The sequence below is a fragment of the Fusarium mangiferae genome (assembly GCF_900044065.1).
Source record: "Fusarium mangiferae strain MRC7560 genome assembly, contig: FMAN_scaffold009, whole genome shotgun sequence".
Taxonomy (NCBI): Eukaryota; Fungi; Ascomycota; class Sordariomycetes; order Hypocreales; family Nectriaceae; genus Fusarium; species Fusarium mangiferae.
The window spans coordinates 1,547,185-1,571,055 of record NW_024573929.1 but is presented as its reverse complement, the minus strand read 5'-3'; the positions used below and the strand labels follow the sequence as shown (position 1 = coordinate 1,571,055).

At 49.7% G+C, this 23,871-nt stretch overlaps 9 protein-coding genes and 1 non-coding gene across 10 annotated transcripts; 5 read left to right on the top strand and 5 right to left on the bottom strand.

Moving 5' to 3' along the window:
* Positions 1-1,126: 1,126 nt before the first annotated feature.
* On the top strand, positions 1,127-2,426 carry FMAN_08557 (uncharacterized protein; the record flags this gene model as incomplete). The annotated part of the gene is made up of 5 exons (XM_041835131.1): positions 1,127-1,276; positions 1,324-1,699; positions 1,747-1,864; positions 1,916-1,980; positions 2,026-2,426. 5 exons carry the CDS (start codon positions 1,127-1,129, stop codon positions 2,424-2,426), a joined length of 1,110 nt encoding a protein of 369 aa, XP_041685325.1.
* A 129-nt stretch (positions 2,427-2,555) lies between these two features.
* tRNA lies at positions 2,556-2,645 on the bottom strand. Its single transcript is given in 2 exon segments — positions 2,556-2,590; positions 2,609-2,645. It is a non-coding gene; the product is annotated as a tRNA-Glu (tRNA).
* Positions 2,646-4,087: 1,442 nt separating this feature from the next.
* Positions 4,088-5,126, top strand: FMAN_08558 (uncharacterized protein; the record flags this gene model as incomplete). The annotated part of the gene is made up of 2 exons (XM_041835129.1): positions 4,088-4,240; positions 4,299-5,126. The coding sequence occupies 2 exons, from the start codon at positions 4,088-4,090 to the stop codon at positions 5,124-5,126; spliced, it is 981 nt and encodes a 326-aa protein (XP_041685324.1).
* Positions 5,127-6,826: 1,700 nt separating this feature from the next.
* FMAN_08559 (uncharacterized protein) lies at positions 6,827-7,804 on the bottom strand (the record flags this gene model as incomplete). Its single annotated transcript, XM_041835128.1, has 1 exon — positions 6,827-7,804. The coding sequence occupies one exon, from the start codon at positions 7,802-7,804 to the stop codon at positions 6,827-6,829; it is 978 nt and encodes a 325-aa protein (XP_041685323.1).
* A 1,361-nt stretch (positions 7,805-9,165) lies between these two features.
* FMAN_08560 (uncharacterized protein) lies at positions 9,166-10,793 on the top strand (the record flags this gene model as incomplete). Its single annotated transcript, XM_041835127.1, has 3 exons — positions 9,166-9,494; positions 9,547-9,741; positions 9,788-10,793. 3 exons carry the CDS (start codon positions 9,166-9,168, stop codon positions 10,791-10,793), a joined length of 1,530 nt encoding a protein of 509 aa, XP_041685322.1.
* Positions 10,794-10,974: 181 nt separating this feature from the next.
* FMAN_08561 (uncharacterized protein) lies at positions 10,975-13,040 on the bottom strand (the record flags this gene model as incomplete). Its single annotated transcript, XM_041835126.1, has 2 exons — positions 10,975-12,589; positions 12,637-13,040. The coding sequence occupies 2 exons, from the start codon at positions 13,038-13,040 to the stop codon at positions 10,975-10,977; spliced, it is 2,019 nt and encodes a 672-aa protein (XP_041685321.1).
* Positions 13,041-13,981: 941 nt separating this feature from the next.
* On the top strand, positions 13,982-16,565 carry FMAN_08562 (uncharacterized protein; the record flags this gene model as incomplete). Its single annotated transcript, XM_041835125.1, has 4 exons — positions 13,982-15,361; positions 15,411-15,552; positions 15,602-16,080; positions 16,128-16,565. 4 exons carry the CDS (start codon positions 13,982-13,984, stop codon positions 16,563-16,565), a joined length of 2,439 nt encoding a protein of 812 aa, XP_041685320.1.
* Positions 16,566-17,806: 1,241 nt separating this feature from the next.
* FMAN_08563 (uncharacterized protein) lies at positions 17,807-18,464 on the bottom strand (the record flags this gene model as incomplete). Its single annotated transcript, XM_041835124.1, has 2 exons — positions 17,807-18,027; positions 18,086-18,464. 2 exons carry the CDS (start codon positions 18,462-18,464, stop codon positions 17,807-17,809), a joined length of 600 nt encoding a protein of 199 aa, XP_041685319.1.
* A 1,784-nt stretch (positions 18,465-20,248) lies between these two features.
* FMAN_08564 (uncharacterized protein) lies at positions 20,249-22,464 on the bottom strand (the record flags this gene model as incomplete). The annotated part of the gene is made up of 2 exons (XM_041835123.1): positions 20,249-22,365; positions 22,425-22,464. 2 exons carry the CDS (start codon positions 22,462-22,464, stop codon positions 20,249-20,251), a joined length of 2,157 nt encoding a protein of 718 aa, XP_041685318.1.
* Positions 22,465-23,126: 662 nt separating this feature from the next.
* On the top strand, positions 23,127-23,499 carry FMAN_08565 (uncharacterized protein; the record flags this gene model as incomplete). The annotated part of the gene is made up of 2 exons (XM_041835122.1): positions 23,127-23,202; positions 23,300-23,499. The coding sequence occupies 2 exons, from the start codon at positions 23,127-23,129 to the stop codon at positions 23,497-23,499; spliced, it is 276 nt and encodes a 91-aa protein (XP_041685317.1).
* Positions 23,500-23,871: the final 372 nt, after the last annotated feature.

Below are 23,871 nucleotides of genomic sequence, written 5' to 3'. Positions count from 1 at the left end.
CCAATAACTTTATGCATGAAAGGTATTATGCCGCGATTAATCGTCGGTACCTTTTCCCGGTAGAGCCAGAACCCCGCGGGAGAGAACAAAACGTAGGGGTCTTCCATGAACATGTAAGTGGGTTGACCGTACAGAGCATAGTGCTGTCGGTAATAGTGCGGTCTTTGCGAGCTTCCGCGGAATAAGGCCCGTTCTAATGCCGAGGCGGTATGGACTTCGTAGACAAAGGGGCGAGAAGAACCCGACACTAATATCTTCGCGACATCGTCATACGACATGATTTATATAGATCCCCCAAGAATGCACATCTCAAATCAATTAAACTCGCGATCAAATTCTGTGATGGGTACCCACTTGTAGAAGTCTAGCGTGGATCAACAGCGGGCGTAGCGCGGAGCATCTCACCCAAGGTTTCTATTGTCGCCAACGCCACATTCGTCTCGACCCAGACTATAAAGGAATGTAGACCGTTTTCGTCACACCCGAGAACGAAGATCAATTAAACCGGCATCATAGAGATCTCAACTGCACTGAACAGTGGAATTCCGATAAGCGCACTATCGTAGAGCCGTCGAGAGCACTTTAGCACTGAGAGCTAGATCACTTCTAGTGTCGTTGAACATATAGATCTCAGATCAGATCATCTTGACAAGCGCCCGCAATGTAATCTCCATAAAGCTATTGTCAGATCGCCATGATGCTTATTCCAATTCCCTCGCGAAATAGCGCCTTATGAGCAAACTGGCTGAAGTCTACCCAATCGCATCCCCTTACACCAAGCCACGTCAACAAAATAGGGTTAACGCCGTACGAGGAACCATGAGGAGTATCGCCTGTGCCGATACCAGGATTGCTATCCGACTTCCTGGGTCTGCTTGGAATGCTGCGTGTCTGTATCAATAGCATTGGCATTTCGCCATCTCGAGTCCAGAATAGCCGCTTTGGGAATGAATCCATACGCTTTGTTTGTATTTATTCTGCGTGGCTTGGAAAGAAATCTGTTGGTTCTGCCTCTTCTGCTCATTGCGAAAATCATCTCAGTGGCTACTTTTTTTCTCTCTCCCTCGCTGACTGGACTGAACTGTCAGGTTGTAAGTCACAGCGCATTTTCCCGGAGATACTCATTATGGCGATCAAAGGGGAAGGGCCTTGGGTCATCGGGGCGATGTGGGCTTTGACGGCTGTTGCGCTTGTCTTTGTCGTGCTGAGGGCGTATACGAGAATCTTTATCGTCAAGTCATTCGGCATCGACGACCATGTCTACAACTTAGCCTGGGTAAGCTGCGACACAATAACGAAGTGAGTTTCGCTGACGTGGAGTAGATATTCCTCCTCCTCGATACCGTCTTCACAACCGTCGCTGTCGACTACGGCGTCGGCCGAGATATGGACGATGTCATCCAGAACAACCCCTCCGACCTAGCCCCTGCGCTCATTTTCGAAGCTGTCAGTCAAAGCTTCGCGATAGTAGGGATGAGTTTAGCCAAGTGGTCGCTTGGCTTGTTTCTGCTTCGCCTTGTGAAGCAGCAATGGCACAAGGTGGCTATTTGGATATCCATGGCTAGTTTGATGTGCGCTTCTATTACTGTCTGCTTCGTGTACTGGCTGCAGTGCACTCCGCCGAATTATCTCTGGGATAGGACTATACCTGGTGGACGCTGTACGGTGGACACGGCTCCTGCTTCCATGTTGCTCTGCAGTGAGTTCTTCATGCGAGCGTGCTGGGGATAGAACTAACGGGAGCAGTTCTTTGCGTTGTGGTGGACTTTTTTCTGGCTGGTTTCCCTTGGTTGTTTATCTGGGGTTTGCAGATGAGGATGAAAGAGAAGATTGTCATTCTCAGCAGTCTCAGTCTCGGCGTCATGTATGGACATCTCCAATCATGTTTCTCCAAGTCTGACTAACGATATTCTAGTGCCGGAGCATTTGGCATCAAAAGAACTCTCGAAGTGCCAAAGCTCAAGAGTCCGAATCACACTAGTACGTTTGCCTCAACCCATACGAATCAGCACTAACATCCATCAGAGGACCCCGTCGGACTGATCGTCTGGTCCGCCGCCGAGATGACCGTGACAATGATCTGCATTGGCATTCCCGTCTGCAGACCTCTTTACAAGAAGTATTTCAGCAAATGGAGTTCTCGGGGCAGCAGCAAATATCGGGAGCAGAACTCTGGCGCATCATATCCTCTACAAACCATTGGTGGAAGTACAATGTATCCACCGCAGATACACAAGAAGGACAGTACTTCTGAAGCCTTCGTGCAAGAGTATGAGCGGAGGGGCGTCGGAAGTTCATATAATAAGAACAAGGTGTTTGCGAAAGGGGCAGAGAGGGGATATGGCGAGAATCAGAGTGAGGAGGAGATTTTGGGGCCGGATTTTCGGAGGAGTCAACGGCAGGACATTGAAGGTCAATATTATTAATATTTACAGATTTACTACAGATACAGTAGATAAACAAAAAGGGAACGCGTATATAAGGATAAATAATAGTAGTTATAGTTAAAACATGAATTGGTAGGAGGACTCGACGGCGAAAACGGCAAAAGGAAACTCCGGTACAGGGAATCGAACCCTGGGCTCCGCGGTACTGATCCCTCAGATTATGAGAGCGCGAAATGTTAGCCACTACACCATACCGGATGTTGTTAAGGTTTCAGCTTTTTATTGAGGAATATGAACAGTGCAAGCAGCTCAGTATACTGGTTAGCACTAAACCCAGGGCAGATTCGCCCTGCGAGGCCTGATAATTGACTCCACGTTTCAATTATGGACAGCCATGGTGATTTGTGACCGCGTTTGGAAGCGCCAAGTGTCTTGCATCGCCGTGATTACTTTTTAAACAATTGTTAGTCAACTTCAATTGCGCGATGCTTGCATTTACGGGAACGAAGCCTGTTGCCGACCATATGACTTTCCGTTGTCATGCCTAAACGAGCTTAATCTTGATCTTGTCTCGATTTGCATGCCAATAAGGCAATATCACAACACAATTATTTATTATGGTGACATCCAGTTCAAATCATTTCAAAGAAGATAGAGGTTAATTCTTTCAAGCATCGCCAGTATGGATAAATACGTGGCTGGTTCAATTGATCCTTAAATGCGTATCTGTAGGGAACGCGACGTCATTCGTTACCATCTACGCAAGCGTCTTCAATCGGGCAAGGTGCACGGAGTGGATAGTCAATGGAAATAAATCCGCTGCGGCCCGTGATCCTGGGGAAATCTAAAAGCCCATTAATTTTCGTTGTATGACTCGAATTGTTTTGAAGGGAGGGCTCATTCCAACGCTATCGTAAATGTCAGCCTGAAACTACGCTGCCTGTTTCACTGTGCCGCTGATCACGATCCTCGGGCCCTTCCATTAAAATGCCCGGATCAAAACACATTGGATCAACCCGGGACAGTTAATAGTGAATTCCCCGTAAAAGTCATGCGATAAAAGTTTTCCACGAGAATTAACATCGTAATTGCCCGAGAAATATTCGAGATATTGAGTAAAAAGGAATAAAATCAGGGACAGAAAAAAGAAAACCCTGGCTTCGAGGCTCGTGTCAGCACTGCCCTCAGGTCAATGCTGAAAAATCTCATTTCCCAGCACACTCATTCCAACAATCGAGATCCTTTCGTCTCCCTAAGAAATAGCTGCGAGCCTTGCTTTCTCGAGTCAACAAAACACATTGTCAAGGATATCGCTGTCAATTCGATTCGCCCGAGAAACCGCATTCCAAGGAAGACACAATTCCCCCCTTGGGCATTGAAACCCAACGCGCGGAAGCCATGGCAATTCACTGGGATACCCTGAGATTTTAAGATTGGCAGGTCAGGTACACAGACCATCCCATTGGCAGAATCCTTGGAACCCCCTGTAGCAATGGCCAAGTTGGGCACTGTTTGGGTTGTGCCGTAGACGCAGGGACCAAAGGGCACGAGAAAAAAAAAACACAGCCAATTCATATTATATCTAGGGGAACTGCGCAGGCAGAGAATGGAAGGGGTTCTCGTTGTATCTCATACCTTTTGAACACGCAGCGGGCGAAGTCTCTAGTCGCTTTTGTGAGAGAAAGCAAACTGTGCAGACCATGGCGCAAAGACTAAGCTTCGCCCAGCTTGAACAAGCTGCACTTCACATCATCCGTCTCATCGCCGACATTCCCGGCCTGGACAACACCAGACTCGCCGTCATTGGCGATCTGGCTGTCGCAAAGTATCTCTCGCGCCAGAACCGCATAGCAGTACGTCTCCCCTCAATTGCGAGCACTATTACGCACCATCTAACACTGAACGTCGTAGAGCATCGACCTGGTCATCAGCAAATCTTCCTCCCCCGGCCGCGTCAAGAAGGAAATCGTCGGCCACCCGATCAGCCCCCTCGTCGAAAAGTCCGGCACCGTTCTGTACCGCCACACGAGCGGCTGGGAGATCGAGGTCAAGCTCATCCCCGACTGGCTCAGCCCATACCTCCCCGAGTCAGCGAAGCGCGTCCGCGACGTAACCAACGAAGCGACTCTGCCCTACACGTCGCTCGAGGACCTCATCATCTTCAAGATGGACGCCTGCGGCCTGCACGAGAACGACAACAGCAAGCGACGCGACGCCTGCGATGCAGCCGCCCTGCTGGAGCTGGCCTCTGAGCACGGAGCCCTGCGCCTCGACGAGGACAAGACGGAGCGCGCTGAGGAAGCGCTCGGCGACATGGTTGAGTTCTCTGATGAGAAGGACAAGGGCTGGTGGCAGCGCTGTCTGGGCATGGTGAACGACAAGCCTCGCACGCCGCAGGAGATTCTCTCCGACATCGCCGAGCGTCCCCAGACAGCTTCGTCGCGCTCATCCATCCACTCCTCCATCTCGCGCGCTTCATCCTACGCCAGCACGACATCCACGCACTCATCCACGTCCTCCATCTCCTCGACCGCTACATGCGACGACAAGTGCCCCAAGTCACCCGCCGAGAAGAACGGACGTCCTCGCAAGATGAGCGTCACCAAGAAGACGTCGCGTCACAAGCGCCACACATCCATCGGCGCGTCTACATCCGTCAGTGCTCTCGACGCGCACATGCACCGTCTTGAGCTCGATCGCCCTGCGTCGCCGGGCATTGCTCTCACGAACCGTCTCTAATTTTCTTTCTGTTTGTCACAATTGTTTGGAGTTTTGACCTGTAAGCTTGGCTACTTGTACATCATAGGATACCCTCGATTCTTTGTGGTTTAGCGTGTATTTTATTATGTATGAATTGGCGGGACATGTAATTGTAAAAGTTTGGACTTGGGTTTAAAAAGTTTTGGAGTTGCGATGGCAAAATGACGGGGGTTCAATTCATGTACATGTTTGGTGGGTTAATTAGATGTATTTAGACCTTCTTTACTCTTAGATCTTCTTTGTCAATTAATTGCAAGCGATTTGTGTTATTTTTATGGCATTTTCTCATTCGTGGTAATGATGCGACCGTGATAGATTCAGTGTCTTGTCTGTGGTGATTGCTAAGTCTGGAGATTAACCACGTGTTTGCCTCAACATTGCCGCGACGTCACATACCAATCACTTTTTATGAATATTTGTTGATCAAATGAATGTTATTATTCATTTAATTTTACCACTCTAATGTATTTCCCTTTCAACTGTGCTTGTTGCTGGTATTCGACGCGCAAAGTTGACTCATCGTCGAGTCATAGGGTAGCGACCGTATTTTGAGACAAAACATCACCAGCCAACAACCATGGGACTGCTAGAGGCAGCACAACACGTGTCTGTCCCAAAATAATACAGCGGAAACAACATGACCCCGTCAATCAGCGTTTACTGGCCTCCCTTGGGTTCCCTTGGTTACTCCATCCTCAACCCAATACCAGCGCCATGTGCTTTTTCCCATTGTCGCGAGGCGTAACCAGCCACCTCGGCACGACACGAGGCCTGTGGATTCAAGGAGGCAGCCGTAGCCAAAACGTTAACTCACGGGGCTGTCCGCTGTCGCGTCCTAACGCTAGAAACTTGGATCTTGTTTTAATTAAAAATATGCCGAAGTCCACTCCCGAAAAGCTTGTGACTTGGGGATCCTTGCATGGAAATAACAGACCGAGGTCGCGTCGATGAGCTTTGCGCTGGTCGGGCCGCAAAGTCGCCTGAAATATGGAGATCCGGCTCTAAAGCGTTTCTGACGTGTTATTCCCGATCCCTACGTTGGGCTCGAGAAACTGCAGGTAAATTAAGATAGCGCGACGGATTCTTCCTAGAATGTTAAATCAACAAGTCTTCTTATTGATATCGCATAGCAATGATGTGCAGTCTTTTTTCACTCAGCCAAAGACCAGCTTCAACTCGTTTTCAGTCTGCCCTTAGTGAGCCGGGAATAAGCCGGCAGTATCCTGTAGAGCTCGGAGCGGATTAACTAACCAGCTGCGATTATCAAAATTTTGATGAGTCCGCGAGTTCAATTGACTTGAGTGTCCCGGGTAAGTGGAAAATGGCACTACGCTTAATTGGGAACACTCAGAGAACGCCAAGTCGACGCGACTGGTGAGAATGCACAGAAGACGCGTCTATGGAGGAACTTGACCTTTTATCGGAACGCGAGCATGGTAACAAGATGATGGCAATCGAATAGAATGGAATGTATTGGTGTCTTTACTTGAGTACGCCGAGGAGTCCTCTTCTTCCCTCCCGTTAACCTCCATTATCGTTCAAGATAGCGACTACAAGACAGCCTTTGATCATTCTGCCTCATCTCCCATTCTACGACCAGTGACACGATCTCCCGAACGAATTATCCATCCAAATTGGCAGAAGGATACTGGGAGTGTCGTTTCTAGTAGTTGTCGCCCCTACTCTGTTCGTTGACGCTTGGCACCGCCTTCGCCACGCCCGTTGACAGCCTCATCCTCTTCTTTCAACTCCCAACGCCCCTCGCGCTTAATCTCAGAGATTTCATCGACTAGCAGGTCATCGGGCGATATGCCGCCGAAATGTCTTACACCATCATCGTTGCTGGGCGCTTCGTGTTGTTGCTTTATCTCTTCATCCTCAGACATGCTGGAGACATCGCTTGACTCGCTACGCCACATGTACCACTCAAGTAGGTCCAGATCTCCTCCATCATTGGACGTGAGGGAGTCGTCGCTCATCTCGCTTCCATCGCTTGGTTGATTACCAGCGACGGAAAGATGAAGAAGACTTTCCTCTCTTTTGATTCGTGCGTTGGCGGTGGCGTCTGAGCTGCTGGGAGAGGGCTGTTGCTCGGGTTGGTTGTTCTGTCGCCCGATACTGACAGACGAGTTGATGACGGTCGCGGAACCACCGCTTTCGTTTCCGGCATGAGCGACAGTTGAGGCGGTATCGCTGCCACTCTGTTCGGACGGCTGTAAGCACTCCATCAACCGACGAGTGCGAGCCTGGTAATCAGCGGTGACTCGGGCGACGCGATCATCAGCGTCGACCATGGCCTTAGCAGCTTCGGCTATGGCCTGAGCAGCCTTAGCATCAGCTTCAGCGATACGTGTCTCCGAGACTGCAAGGAGCCCTCTGAGATCAGCGTTTTGCTTCTCTGAGGCTTCGAGGCGTTTTTTGAGGTCGGCATTATTCCGCGCTATAAGTTGAGACCCGGATTTGAGGTTTTTGATGGTGGACTCCTGATGATCGATTCTTGAAGCGAGACGCGAGGTGGCTCTCGCTTCTGTGGCTTGTTCACGCTCCTTCACAAAATCTTCGACATCCTTCCCGATGATGGCCATCAGACGCTGCATGATGGGAGACTCATCGTTCTCGACAGATCCATTGCAAGGATCTCTATCGTTGGAAGCCATGATGATGCCGGCCTCTAGCTGAAGGAGTTGTGGTTCTGCGCGGATTGCCTCGTTGTGCGATCGCACGATGTGACTACAAATAAGCGTCAGTGAGATATCGATGAAGAAAGAATGATGATGACCTTGTGAGGTAACGAACCTGGTTGTCTTTCTCTATCGCTTGTGAGGCGCGATGCGAGAGGTGACAGGATGAGTCCTGTGTTGTGTTGTAAGGTGAAGGTGGTAGGTTGAGAATCTAAAGGCGGGAGGAGTAGGAATTTACCATAACGAGATGGCTATGCGGTGCGATATTGGGCACGTCTGCTCAGATGAAAATCTCCATACATTTAGCTAGAGGAACTTCTCGAATTACGACTTCAGCCTTGCAGCTCTGCATCTCATTCACTTGATCTACAAGGCGATAAGAGGTGGGACCCCAGAGCACAGACCCAGTCAAAGCCAGCTCTCTCCGTTGCAATTGAGTCTCAAAGCTGAATTTAATCTCTTAACTCGGGATCAACGGAATATTTCTCAAGCCAGTGCCGGTTCTCAATGCTCCGGGAGCATCCGTTGATGTTGCCAACATGTTCAAAACGACATTCTCGACAAGTCTCCTCCGATGTTGAGCGAGCTCAGTCCCAGATGTTCGAGGACACAGACTTCAAGTCAAGTGAATGAAGATGGCTCTCAAAGCCATCTTTCAATTGGTGCCCGAAGCAAATATTCTTCAAATATCGCCGTATAGCATGGCCCGATATCGATTGGATTGTCCTGTACTTCGAGGATGTCGTCAAGGTATGAATCATTTTGTAGAGGCGACTTGTTTCGTGGCGAGCAACTTATACAATCAACAGATCCTGATGTCAGCAGCGAAGTGGAACATTGCTAATGCCGGACTGTTTATTGACATCTGGGAGAACAATGCGATGTCAAAAGTAAATGAAGAAATCTGAAACTACCTGAAAGAAAGACAGAGTCTTAGAGGACAGACTCTCATAACCCCCAACGCTGATCTCGCATTCATCACAGTCAAAGGTTTCAAATGCCAGCGAATACAGCATCCAATGAGGTGAGCCGCATTGCGAGTTGTCCCATCTTCAATCGCCCAATCAAACACACGCCAGAGCGGATGGTCCCGCTCATAGCCCCAAAATCTGACTGCAACCAAGCACGGGAGAGGCACGGAGATAATCTCTTAGGTGCTGATGCCAAGATCAAGACTAGTGATCCATGTCAGACGGACGTCTTAGTCGAGACAGTAGCGCAAGGGAGTCAGCATAGCAAACTTAAAAGGCTACTTATGAGGAAGCAGAGATTAAATACCATGTATTGCCCTCTAGAATCCACTCCATAACAAAGACTTTTTGCCTTCATCCTTCAACATGTCTGCTTATATTGTCATAATAACTGTCATTGTGGCATCACTGTCATTTCTCTTTGTTAAACATGTACAACGATCCAAGAAACCTCCCTTGCCACCTGGTCCCAAAGGTCTGCCCTTCTTGGGTAACATACGAGACCTCCCGCCACCCGGCACACTAGAATGGCCTCATTGGCAGAGCCACAAAGAGAAATACGGTCCGATCACTTCAGTCACTGTGCTTGGACAGCATTTTGTTATTTTGCATGACAGACAGGTCATCACGGATCTTCTTGAGACGCGGGCCATGAAAAGTGCCTCACGGCCCAAGCTCGTCTTTGCTGGCGATATGTAAGCTCCAGACACCCAGTTGACTGTATGATATACTGACGAGCTGTTGTAGCGTTGGGTATGATGGGGTTATGGGCTTGATGCCGTACAATCGAACTTTTCGCATGCATCGCAAACTCACAGCCACCCAAGTCAGCCCCAAATCCATCACCCGATTCGAGCCTATTCAAGAACTAGAGATTCTCAAGCTACTAAAGAGATTACATCAAGACTGCAACAGTCAGAAGCTTCCAGATCATTTGAACCGGTACGTTTTCCTCCATCTCCCGAAGCGAATGCTCACACGACTACAGATTATCCGGCTCCATCATGCTCCGCATTCTGTACAACTATGAGATAGATCCCAGCAAGAGCGATCACATAGTCACCATGACTAATCTCGTGATGGAAGAATTCTCTCAGGCTACGACTCCAGGTGCATGGCTGGTAGACTTCATCCCATGGCTCCGACACATTCCAGACTGGATGCCAGGCGCTGGGTTCAAGAAGACCGCCAAACTCTTCAGGCAGCATCTCTTGCAAAACGTCCAGGATCCGTACCAATACGTCAAGGATCAGATGGCTAATGGTGAGGATGATGTTTCCTACGTCGCTGGACTCATAAAAGACGTCCACCGTAAGATCGATCCCGAGGAAGAGAGTGTCATTGCATGGACTGCAGCATCGATGATGAATGCAGGAACCGACACCACCGGCGCAACACTCCTCGCCTTCTTCGCAGCCATACTTCTCTGCCCCAACGTCCAAAAGAAAGCCCAAGAAGAAATCGACAGCATCATCGGAGATTCTCGCCTCCCTTCAATCTCCGACAAGCCAAATCTTCCTTACATCACTGCCATAGCCCAAGAAGTCCTCCGCTGGCACACCCTCGCCCCAATGGGTTTCCCGCACATGACGACTGAAGACGATACATACCGCGGGTACTTCATCCCCAGGAACACTCTCCTCTTTGCAGCGGTAGCGTCTCTCACGCACGACCCTGAAGTCTACCATGATCCGATGGAGTTCAAGCCTGAACGGTATTTTGAGCCGTATAACGAACCTTCACCGTCTGATCTTGTGTTTGGCTTTGGGAGGAGAGCATGTCCGGGGAGGTGGATCGCTGATCAGACTCTGTTTTTGAGTATTGCGCGGACATTAGCGGTTTTTGAGATTAAGAAAGAGTTGGATGGTGAGGGGAATGAGATTGAGGTTGGGTATGAGCAGTTGCCGGGTGTCATATCTCGTGTCAAGCCATTTCCGCATAGGATTGTACTTAGGGGTGAGAAGTACAGGAAGCTTTTAGAGTATAATGACTGAAATCATGTCGTTGAGACGTCTTTGGGATGCTCATGGTAGTCTAATACTCCTCTTCCAACCCCAGTTTCAACTTCTACTTATGATAATTGGAGAGAATGAAGTCCGACCGATATAAGGAACTTAACAAATCTAATTGACTAAATTCTGACATATGTCTTCTATGTTCTTGTTAAGAGAGGAACTAGCCCTGTATATGATGTAGTCCAACTCTCATATGCCCGTTTCCTCCTCTATTAGCCCTAAGGTAATACGGCACAAATACACCCTCCCTCTCATCATCGAACCCGGAACTCTTTCCCTCGACAACAAAACCAGGTGAAGAAACCGCCTCATCCAACTTCCCACTGCGTCTCCAGCATGAAGTCCTCAACGCAATATACTCTTCATCCGTCCCGCTAATGCACAGCCTCTCCTCCTTGACCGCACTACCGGCCTTGAGTCCAACGTCCTTGAAGTGATTGTCTTCCCATGCGTTGTCTGCATCCTCGATACAGTACACCAGTGGCCCTCGAGCAAGTGTCAGAGTGTGCTGGTTCGTGTAGGGATGCGGAGTGATGAACCGAGGCGTGAAGTTGCCGATGGTTAGTGAGAAGACGGGATGTGCTGCTGTGTAAGCTGGATCGAGCGTGAGGTAGCCTTTGTGCAAGTGAGCACTACCTTCGATAGGCTTTGGATCCAGGACATATTGATTTTGAGACCAGCCTGGAATCCTGAGCCTTATCGTGGTGCTCACCGAGGGACTCGTAAGTCGAAACTTGACGAGTCCATCCCACGGCCAATCCGTCTCTTGTCGAAGAACAACCTCTCCCTCCCCAACCCCAAACTTCAACTCAGCATTCGTATACAAATGCACATTCACAAAAGCATCCTTCTCCTTCCCCTCCCCAAAATCCCACAGATACCCCCCCAACGATCCGTATAAACGCGTCACATTTGGCGGACAGCACGCGCACCAAAACCACTCCTCCCTCACACTCTTATCGCTCTCCGAACTCCCCAGCTGATTGACGTACGTAAACGCCTTTCCGTCAAGACTCATCGCCGTCATGACATTGTTATACAAGCAAAGTTCCATGACATCACCAAACTTGGCATCAAGCTCGATATGCAGCATTCGCTCGGCAAGCATCATGATCGCAATGGACGCACAGGTCTCAGCGTAGCATCCGCCTTCGTCGGTGGACTGAGGGAGGAAATAATCGCGTCCGAAACCTTCCCACTGCTTGATGGCGCCGATACCGCCGGTGAGATACATCTTTTTGGTGACCATGTTGTCCCAGAGGCGGTATACGGCGTCTTTCCAGCTTGATGAGGAGGAGAGGGATTGAGAGCCGGATATGTCGATGCAGAGCATGTCGGCTACAGCAGTGAGGAGATACATTGCGCGCACGGAATGACCCTCGACGGTTTGCTGTTCCAGAATGGGTTGGTGAGCCTGGCAGTACCAGTGAGATCCGTGTTCGGGGTAAGGATCAGGTCGATGGTAGAGACTCTGGCCACGCTGCTTCGACTCCCATTCAAAGTAATGCTGTCCATGTTGACCTTTGTGGTTCCCTCGTTCTTCGAGAAAGTATCGGGAAAGGTCGTAAGCGTTCTTATTACCGGTAACTTGGTATAAGCGGAACAGAGCCAATTCGATCTCGGGATGTCCAGGATATCCGTGCAGTTGGTTATCGCCTGGTCCAAAAGTGCTGTGGATCAAGGCGACGTATTTCTCAATGGGCTCCAGGAGAAGGTCGTTCTTGTAGTACTGGTGGTGGGCTAGGGCTGCTTCGATGAGATGACCAGCGTTGTATCTGAGACATGAGTATAAGAAACAAAAGGATGCGGCTACTTGACTTACAATTCATGCATATCCTGCAGATTTGTCCACCGCTTCCCCGGCTCAACAACAGTATAATGAACATTGAGATATCCATCACTCTGCTGCGCCCCCCGAATCATCTCAACCAACTCTCTCACCGCAGCGTCAATCTCGGCATCAAACTCATCATGAAGGAAATAACAAGCGCCCTCGATCCACTTGGCTATGTCGCTGTCCCAGAAGAGATGGAAGGGGACAGGCCACATGGACTTGTCCGCGTAGATCTCATGCCATTGCAGCTTGAAGCAATCGTAGCGGCCTGTCTCGCGAAGTCTCTTGAGCTGCGTGTGCAGTGTTGTCTTTGAGACTGTGGCCCTTCGACGGTGGAGGAGGGATCCTGGTGTTAAGGTGGTGTGATGGAAGATGGACTGGGGATGAGACATGGTGGCGATATGTTGAGATGAAGATTGCTGAATTCGGTGTTAGAAATAGTTCTGATTTAACATGATATACTGCTTTCACAATTGTATGCGAGTCATCACTGACGATTGTTGATCAATTGGTGGATGCCGTTAGTTCGTGGTGGGAGGCCCGGACATCCCACCGGAGCTCCCACCGGGGACCAGTCGCCTCAAAGAGGGGAAACGGTCAAGTGCTCATGAGAGTGGATTGAGCAGTCGCCTGATGCCCGAAAGAGGTCTGGTTAGATAAAGCGGCGAAAAGCCTTTTTTTTGCTTCTCTCGTGATGAGTCTCCATTCACGGATATATGCTATCCGAAGTATCGCGATTCATACTGACAACGACTAACTTGATGTAATTGGTTCGACTTGCAGAATATGTTGGCTCAAAAATAGTAAAGAGAATAATTATTGCGCCATTGTGTGTCATCTTCTTTCCCCGAAATACCGAGAAACCTGACGTCAATTCACCGATTCAATGAAGCGGAGATGGTCGAAAAACTCCATAATTCTTACGGATTGGTGCGCCTAGTTTGATCATCCGATGTGACTTTTACCCCAGACTCTAGACCAGCGCTAGCCCGATGTGTCCATGCACGAGTGGGGAAGTCCCCGACCTCGCTCTGCGTCAAACCATCCTCACAAAACAACTTCAATTACGCTCCGACAAGCTTAAAAACGTCCGAAACCTTCTCCGCAATGGAGAAGTACCAATGCTCACAGTGTGCAAGAAGCTTCAAGCGACCGGAGCATCTCAAACGACACCAAAAGAGCCACGATAGCCTGAGGGGTTTTGAATGCGATGTCTGTCACAAGAGCTTCACGCGTAGGTACGTGGCGCGGAGTCGTTTGATGGAAGAGGCACTGATATGATGGAAGTGATATCTTGACGAAGCATGTAGCTATCCACGATCATCCGTCCGCCATGTCGAGACGCGATGTTGGGCGGCGCAGAGCGTGTTTGGAGTGCGCTAGGGCACGCGAGAAGTGTTCGAGAAATCTCCCGTGTCTGCGCTGCTCGACCAGGGCACTCGAATGCGCTTATCCCCAGTCTAGAGATAAGACAGTCGGAGCATCCCCGGCCTCACAAACTGGTGCCATTGCGCATACCCCGAACCAAACTCTCATCAGCCCAGTTGAGACAATAGATCACGCGTCGCAGCCTCAGCACGTACCGTCAGATTTACAGCTCGCGCTACCTTCACATCAGACACCGCATTCTCAAGACAGTCCCTTCATTGACAGTGCTGTGAATGAGCAGCAACCGGGTTTTGACTATGACCTGTCCACTTACGATATCGATTGGGACTTCCCTATCAACTGGTTACCGTACGACAATGAGATCGAGACAAACTACTACTCCATCCTAGGTCTTGATATGGCCCAGCCGCTCGATACCGGTAACGCGACTATGATAGATCAGCCAGTTCCCAGCTTTCCCATGATCGACGCTCCACCACGCCGCTTGTCAGCCGTAACGTCGCTTTCCCCAGGCAGCGGCCTTGGAGTTTCTCCCCAGTTGAGTATGAGTTCTGGACGCACCATACCCGGAGATCTGTACGCCACGAGCTCAAACGGTGCCCGACGTCCTTGCACCGCCAAGTCAAAGCAGCTGTTTCCACCGCCAGGCCTTCAAGGATACACGCAGCTACCCACCATTTCCCAAGACTCAGGCCTCCAAGCCCACCCGCTTTCGTTCCCAGATCTGAGCCATATTATCCTCGAAGACGAAGCGTACAGAGAGTCCTTCATGACAGAGTTGACGTACAGCAAGATCTGTGACGCTTTTACAAAAACGTGTCTCGAATCATCCATGTTTCATCAGCCATACGCCTCCGCTGACTTTCCGTCACTGAAGCTACTCGAGTACTTTGTCAAACTCTTCTTTGAACACTTCGACCCGATCATCCCTCTTGTTCATCCTCATACAACAGACCTCAACGGAAACTGGGTTCTTGCTCTGGCGATTTGCGTCATCGGGAGCCAGTACTCAGCTACGGCGGATATCCACGCCTGCGTCGTACCATTCCACGAATTTCTCAGAAGGACATTGGTCACTCAACTGGAAGGACCAGAGCTCAGCCTGCCGCTGGCTCAGGCTCTTGTATTGAGTCAAGTTGGTCTGTTATACTCTGGTGGTAGTCAACTTCAAAAGGTTGCCCACGAGAGGATGGGAAGTCTGCAGAGAGTCATCACGTCCTACCAATCTCGACAAGGGTTTTCGGATAATGGTGGGGGAGATGAAGATAAGTGGCGAGGCTGGGTTGAAGATGAGACTTGGCGTCGACTGTGCTATTTCATTTGGGTTAGATTACACTGTTTCGTCTTTGAGTATCGAGGCTGACACACAGAAGTTATTAGATCGCATGGGACGCTACTTCTTCGATGACCATCAGACCGGCACTTTCAACGTTGCGGACTTGACGTTGCCGCACGATGGCCTTTGGTCTCAAGTAACGTCATCAGATTGGATACAACTCCATCGCCGCGTTGACAGTAAGCTACACTCCCCCTCCCCCAAAACCTCATGCTAACACGCTACAAGCGAACCCAACACTCGAAGTTGCCATCAGCAAGCTCTTCCGCGAACGAACCGCCAAACCTGACCTCGGCGAATTCTCCCGCATCCTCCTCCTGCACGCAGTATACCAAGAGTACACCACCGTCAGCACCTACTGCAAGCGCCCTCTCTCATCATGGATCCCCCAGAACAACCCCGAACCTCGCAGCGACGAAACTCAACACCTTCAGCTCTCGGACTCAAACTGGCGAAACGCTGCTCTCGATTGCGTTGATACGCTTCACTGGGCCGCCAACGCCACTATAGCGTCGTTACTTGGCGCTGAGCACCCTACCGTTCTGCATCTGCACTTTTCTCGCGTTGTGCTGCTCGTCCCACGGAGAGCGATAATCACGCTGGCGAAGTATCTCAAGGCGCCGGAGCATTTGAGGAAAGAGGCTGCGAGTCAGAAGGAGGCGCTGCAGGCGGAACGGGAGATATCGGAATGGGCTCAGCAAGATGGAGTAAGTCGTCCGTTTTCGCAGTTCGTTGGAGGCTAACATCAGTACAGTCCAAAGCTCGTCTTGCAGCGTTACACTGCGGCTGTTTCCTCTGGCACGTCCGCCGCTACGCAAAAATGACCTTCTACGAACCCCCTTGTGTGTTCTGGGCGACCTTGACTCTCTGGGCCTACAGCGTATTCTGCAGTAAATCGCGAAGACCTGGAGGCGAACCACGCAGCGGGAGCGTAACGCGCCAAATATCACCTGATCGATCGGATGACGAGAATCCCACGTTCATAAGGCTGGATCGACCTAATGATGATGAGATGGTGCAACTGTTCGTCAGGACGGGCGTGTTGAAGGCGTATATCAGTGGTGTTGGGGATATTTACTCTTCGAATGCGCCGAAGAGGATATTGAAGGAGGGGAGGAGGGTTTTGGAGAGTGTGGCGTTGGCGTGGGGGAGGAATGGGGAGTATTTGGAGTTGCTGCAAGCTCTGGCGTGAGTTGGAGCCTGGTGTGTTTTATGGTGCAGGGTAACAAGGACAAGCAAGGAAGAGAATTAGTTGTTGTGTTTGCATTGAGACTTTTGGCTGAGAGCTTTAATCGGCAGAGAGAACTTAGTACTCAGCTTGAGACAATCTGTCCCCGATAAATGGAGAGAACGTCCCAGTTCGCTGGGTATGTATGACCTCTGCACAGGTTTCATCGTCCCGAGTCTTCAAGGTTTCGAATTGCTGTCTTCTCTGCATCTTGGCATTGATCAACTTTCCGACGATATGTTCGTTGTTGATATCATGAGAGCTAGGTCCATCGTGCCTTGCAAGTTTCGAAGTCCTTGATTTCTGTCGCACAAAGTCATGAGCTGAGCAATGGGATGATGACAGGCAGATCTTTCCTCTTTATCATGTTCAGGCTAGCCATCACGACTACTACATTTGGCTTGACGTGGTATCCGATTTGTCCGCTTGTAGATGCAAATTGACAGATGGGCTTCATCGATGCGTTTCGGCGACCATTTTCCCAGGAGATTTGGTGACCGATATAGTCTCCAAAGTATTTCTTGTGATTGCCTTTCTGTTACATGAACCATTGGTTGAGGTCTATGTTTAGGGAAATCTCCATGCTGGATAAGGGTTCTTCGTCAGGTGATAGTAGCCATCTGTCGTTTGTTCTGTGGAACAAGATTGTCCTCTTTACCCATGTGCTCGCCATCTTGTTGGAATAGACTCGTGTTTTCGTTCATCACGTGTGTTCGCAGCCTAAAGCCTAACTTTATAGGCGGCTTTCATTCATACAGTTGGAACCAGCTGTTTTCGTCAACCGTTGAAGTGCCAGTTGGAATGACTCTAGAGGCATCAGCCTCGTCGACTGTTACGTACTGAGCGTCGTCGTAGCTTTCAACACTACGAGACTCATCTTCCTGCCTAAGCTGACTTGCACAAGAGGGTATTCTCCCTGTGGATGGCAGGAAGCTCCAAGCTGGTCATGATACGAGGTTGAGGTAAGGTGCGTGATGGGAGGCCCGAGGGTCAGATCCATCGACTCTGGAAAACAACTCTCAAAAGCATACTTAAAGTAGCACGCCAACTAGACTGCTCACACAGTAGCACTGTCGGGCGTTCTATGTTGCTCTTATCCCCATGTGTGGGTCGGGGGGAGATGTGGCATTTGCAGCTGAGACTTGTGGCTGAGAGCTCGAATCAGTACAGAAGATTGGGCAGCTTGGAGGGTTTGGGCTGATTGATCAAACTTGTGAAAATTCGAAGGGGCGCCTGGATTTGTCAAGGTCAACGGGGCGGATAGGTGGTAAAGCGGCAGACCTCAAAGTCGATGGAAAATAGGATGAAGTCGCAGATGATGAGGCCCGTGGTGGTTTGGTTCGACTTGAGCTGCCATTCCTGCGCCGCTTTCGGCGTCTTGATCCAGATCCATCAACAGAAACGACAACCGAGGCGTCAGATAAGGCTATAAGAAGTATATCGTCAGCTGCGCTCGTTGAGGAATGACGGTTCACAAAACTTACAGGTCGCCGAGGTAGCGTCAGACTGACTCTGAGAAGCAGGCATCAACTCGGTGTCACGGATATGAGGGATCCCAGGATGCCAGGACCTTCGACGGCCCGAAGCGAGTCGGCGTTGGGGAAGGCTTGTAAGGCCTTCTTGACCCAGACCTGGTTGATTACCTTTTCTCGCTTGTTTATGTTTGTGGTTGTTGATGGTCTGAGTTGCGCTTGATAACATGAGCCTTCTGGTGTACGAAATCTGTAGGCGTTTATGGTCAGAAACCCTATGATTCCCCCAGCTGAGCCATGCTTTAATCGAAGCGTTATACCATGAGTGAATCCCCTGCCCCGACTTGGGCTGCGGCTGGAAAGCACGGAGGCGGATCAGCCGCTTGCTCATCGTTCACATCATGATTCAGCTCCATGTCTTCGTTCGGTTCACCAAGAGAGAGAAACTCTACAGCATCGTACGCCGATCCTTTGATGGCAGGGTTGGCTTCACCGTTGGCAAGGACGAGGTCTTGGTTGGCTGATGACCTGGCGAAAAGCAGATCTTGATCGGGCAGCAAGCTCTTGTTAGGGGATGACTCTCTTGGGTTATAGCTGCGTGGATGCTGTCCAAAAATGAGAACACCACGACAATGGCCGATGAAGCGAAACACGAGGAGGTAGCCATGTTGGGAAAAAGACAGCAGTCCAAGCATGTAGGCCAGACCAAGCTGAAGCGTGGACAAAAAAGTCAAATCAAAAATGGAAAGATTTTCACAGCAACAAGTTGTAGGTAAAGGATTTCGGAACGCTTGGAGGAGCATGCGTCTAAATTCTCACTGGTATGGAAAAATTTCTTGCAATTGAAGATGAGTATGATTTGCCCTGTGGTATTTGTGGTGCCAAATTTACTGGGGGAGTAGACAAGTTGAAGCATCATGCTGTGACACACACCGGACTACCCTGCGGAAAAGTATGCTTCTTGTTGAAGCTATCTCAATGCCCATCGGCTGACAACTATAGATCGTCAATGGCCAGTCAACTGACCGCGAAAGCACGTTAAGAATCTTGAATCTCAGCTTCAATCCTCGTGTAATGCTGGCGATTTAGAAATTGACTTAGTCCTGGTTCAGCAGATGATTTGTTCCGCTCCCGCTTGATTCCGACACATTGGGAGTGTGTTTAACAGTGGCTCACTCGCCGGCAAAGGGGTGGTTCAGTGGTTACTCAAAATCTTTCTTCGAAATGGTCGCATTCGCCAGCAATATTGTTGGGTAAAGAAGGGCCTTACTGTTCAAAATTCATTCCAATCTGAAGCACTCAATCGCCGTGCTAGTCGTCCTCCGTCGTCGCAATGCACCGATCCCACTTCCAGACGGTAACATAAACTGGCAGGACGACAGGAGTGTTTTCATTGACATCATAGCCAATCTTTGGACACAAGAAAATACCGTAACTGGGTCAAGCCATCTGGCTAGCAAATGGATTGGCCACATGACCCAGACTCGATTGTTTCAACGGAGCAACAATGCCAGTTCTGCTCGCTATCAATATGTGACTGCATTGTCACTAAGGTTTCGCGAGTTGTGCCTCTCATCGTGCCAGCTAGTGACATGGGCGAAGGGGTAGAGGCTACTACAACTTACCTAGTACGCAGTTGGTGAACTCATAGGTGAGCTAGTCGGCTAACTCGTCCTAGTCGGTCAACATTAGGACGGATGGACGGCTGACTTATGTCGTGATGATCTGGACAACAAATTTCAAGCTGTATGCCAATTCTACTGCAGAAACATGGGTAACTGGTTTCGCAAGGTAATTTATTCCTGTTCGCCGAATAGTGAGTTCCTTCCACTTTCCATATCTGTGGGGTGGCGTGCAATGATCTCAGCTACACGCACAATTGTCAGCGGTGAAAGATCACTGCTAATTACGGCGACGACTACTGGAGTTCGGATGTATGTTTGTGCAATAGTGCAAATTGTATTAGTCGCAGATAATTGTCAAGCTCAATTGCGGTTTCAGTTACATAGTCTAGAGCCAGTAACAACACTATTCCTTTCCCAGTCTGCACTTCTAATGCCCCTCCACCCTCGCAACAGAAATAGAGTCTAGTTCTCATTTCGTCGATGTTTCGGAACTTTCAATATCCCTCAGAGGTCAGGATAGCATTCCAATAAACTTGTTTTCTCTTGCCGCTTACTCGGTTTCATTCTCCATAGTTCGCTGTCGCTTTCCATTGCCATGTTTGGATTGTTCACCGGTTCTTTTGTTGCCACCATTGTTGGAAGCAAGTTCTTGGTTCGGGCCAGAAAAGGACTTCAGAGATTCTCTTAGTTGAGCACAGAACCGAACCAGAGCTGGGACCAGAGCAAGTGTCTGTTCCATCACGGATACCCGTATTGACAGAGCATTGACACTTGCCACAGCGCCTGTAGCCTGGTTTTGGATAGCAGTCATACTTTCCTCAGCGCGCTTTACCTGGTTCTGGATAGCGGTGATAATTTTCTCAATGTACTTTACCTTGTTCTGGAGAGCGGTGATACTTCGCTCAACGCGCTTTACCTGGTTCAGGACGATGTTGTGGTTGTCGATAACCTTCCTGATATCGGAGCGAAACTCGCCTGCGTAGCGTCTCATCTGCTCGTATCCTGCCGATATCTCCTCCTTGATTGCATTAAACCGTTCTCGGTGTTTATCGATTAATCTGGTGTGAATCTTATCAAAAATCGATTTGAGACGGTCTTGTCGTTTGCGGAGTGCTTCAATGTCACACAAAAAACCTATCTGCGCGGCGTGCAGGTCCTCGCGAACTTTCTTCATCTCGAGGGTTTTCGCTTGTGTAAAATCACTCACCTCTTGTCGTAGGGACTGAAAGTTCGTTTCCAAACTGGTCATAGTGTCTTGTGCTTGATAGATCGAATCGATCAAGTCTTGGGCAGCCCGTATGCGATCATTGATGGAAGACTGATCAAGAAAGATTCCACGTATGTTGCTAGCAGTATTGGCAGGAAACGGCCCAGCAGAGTTGATAGCAGATCGAATGATTGTCCCGGGGGATACGCTAGGTTGGTTCGTAGCCGACGAATTAGCCGTGTTGCCAGTGGAGGAGACAATTACCCCAACAGGAGATGCATCAGGCGCGCTGGCAGCAGACGAGTCGGTTGGGTTGTGCGTAGATGGCCCAGTAGTAATGTCGATAGAAGAATCGGTTGCGTTGTCATTTGACTCGGGAAGAATGCTGGTAGACGGAATAACTGCCCCAACAGAGGATGGAGCAGCAGAGCTGGTTGAAGACGAGATAATCCCCCGTGCAAGTGACTCAGAAAGCACCAATGCTTCGTCCTGGAATCGACTAATAACCCTGTCTAACTCCGCATCGAATTCCGTGGTGACTGCCATGGCATTACCGAGATCACCCAAGCCTCCGGAATCAGGAGCTGTTGATGTATCTGTATTACCAGAGCCCATGATTCCAACGCTGACGCCAGGCAAATTGGTAGCATCAATACAACTCGAGGTTGTTGTAACGGTGGCTGCTGAAGCATCTGTGACACTGGACCCCGAGGTGCCTACATCGGTGTCCGGTAGTCCATCAAGCTCGTTAGACGGCGTTGGTAAGACAGGAGGTGTTCGGGATCCGGGGATGTTCTTGATGGATGCAAACGTGTTAACGCTTCCAGGACCTGAGGTTGTGGTGGAGTCATCACCATCTTCGCCGCTTGTTTCAGCATCGCTGTCTACGGACCATTCGATGTTATCGTCTGCCCGGTGTGTCCCTGGCAAGTCGAAGCTCTTCAAATCCCTGAAAAGTTCATGACACTTTTCCGCCGGGAGGGAGTCGAAGTTGATGTCATTTGACGAAAACTCACATCCACAGTGAGCTTCCATGAACTCCTTCACTGGGGCAAGCGATGGGTTGTTGACCCCGAGTGTAACGGCCAGAAAGAACCACTGAGGGAAAGTGACCGCGAGGAGTTCCGTTGAGTTTTTCCGTCTGTTGGCCTTGGCGGTGACCTTTTGAAAAACCGGATTATGCTCGGGAATGTCGTAGTCGGACATCAAGGAGTCCCTGGTGAAAATGGCGAGATCTAGGGCCAGCCGACCAGCTAGATCAGCCGGCATCTCGGTTTGGATTCTTTCGTAATTGGTCTTGATCATCTGGCAAACGGCTCTGCCCTTGTCGTCGATGCGATCCTTGGTCATGAGATAGTCCATCCACATGTCGAAAATCTCATCAGGGGCACGCTGGCTCCGCTCTGGCGGGTTAGAGATGCGCTGTGGTTGCTCGACGATAGGCTCTGCATCGAGTCGTGCTGAAAAGCCTGTTAGCCTGAGGTGATAAATGATATTTGTTTTGCATTTCGAGCCTTACCCTCTTCACGGCCACGCGATGATGGCTCGCCTGTCTCCATGATGGTCGTTAGCAGCGATGCTCTCTCTGTCGGTGATGTTGACGGTGGAGGATGAGGAGTGAAGAGTTGAGGATTTGGAGAGGTGGGGTCCGTGCGTTGGTGCTTAGATTCGCTGTATGGACACATCGAGAACAGCATGTCCGTAAATAATCAGGATTTTAATGATACAGAGCGAGGCTTCCCCCCTGAAAGATTTACTTCTTCTAAACACTATCCACCCAGGGTGTCATTGCACGTGTTCTAGACTTGGCCATTTCATTTCCCGTCACCTTTCAGTTCTACATCGTCCCATTTGCTTGCAGTCTTTACATTATTGCCAAAAGTCTTAGTCTAAGTAGTTTAGGATAAAAAGCTGGAGGTGATTGAACTGAGGGGATGGGAGTTCAGCAGAAGTGGAGAAAGGCGGAGTAGAGAAAAAAGTGGGATTGGAGTGCACCAATTCTAGTTCCTTTCGCTAGTTTGTTTTTCTCGGCCACCTCCATTTTTCCTATCCTGCCTTTTTCTCCCAACCTCTATTTGGAGGACGCAGCCTCAACCTCCTGCGAGGTGAGGCGTGCGCTGCGCTTGTTTTTTTTATTTTTTATTTCCTACCCACGCCAGCATGTTTCACCTGCTTCCTTCTTCAACACGATCAGTGAGATGAAGAAACTGGCTCGAGACCTATGCACTTGGTGTGGGAGTTGGCCGAGACATCGCGGAGGAAGAGACCCTCGACAGAGAGCGCAACATCACCCGCGAGTCTGAGGCCCTCTAGCGGGTTACCCGAGATGACCTTTCCCATGTTGTAATATGGGTGTAGTACCTCGAAAGATGCTTTACTGATTTAATTGAGCAGTTGAAGGCACCAAGTGCTCTGTCATCGCTCTCACCACTATCGCTGCTAGTGGCGGAATTGCCGACACCAAGCTTAGTCTGTTGGAAGTTGCTGGAAAGATGAAGAAGTCTGTCGATGAACTTGGTGGTCTTATTGCCGGTCCACAAGCTGTCGCTGATGGGCAGGATAGGAAAAATGGAGGTGGCCGAGAAAAATTCTAGCGCAATGTTGGTGCTCGTCCTGTTGAAGCTTTGCATGAAGCAGCTCCTGTTTCGGTTTCTAGTGATGCATCTGTTGCAGTCTCTGATGAGGGAAATGGTAGTCAGGGTGGCGATGCAGACAGCGATAGAGGTGGCAACGAATGTTGGGAAATCATCAGATGTATTATTTACGGTTGAGATTGTGGCTGAGAGCTTAAATCATCAGACAAAATTTGGAGCACGTTATTAGTTGGTTTGATTCCTTCCATGTTCATTCCTCCTTTCCTATCATATGAGGGCACTGTCGATACCCTAGATGACGATGTCGACGGATACCCGAGAGTTGGCACACTCACCAAGAATGGAGTCCCTCATTTCAGCAAGGAACTAATC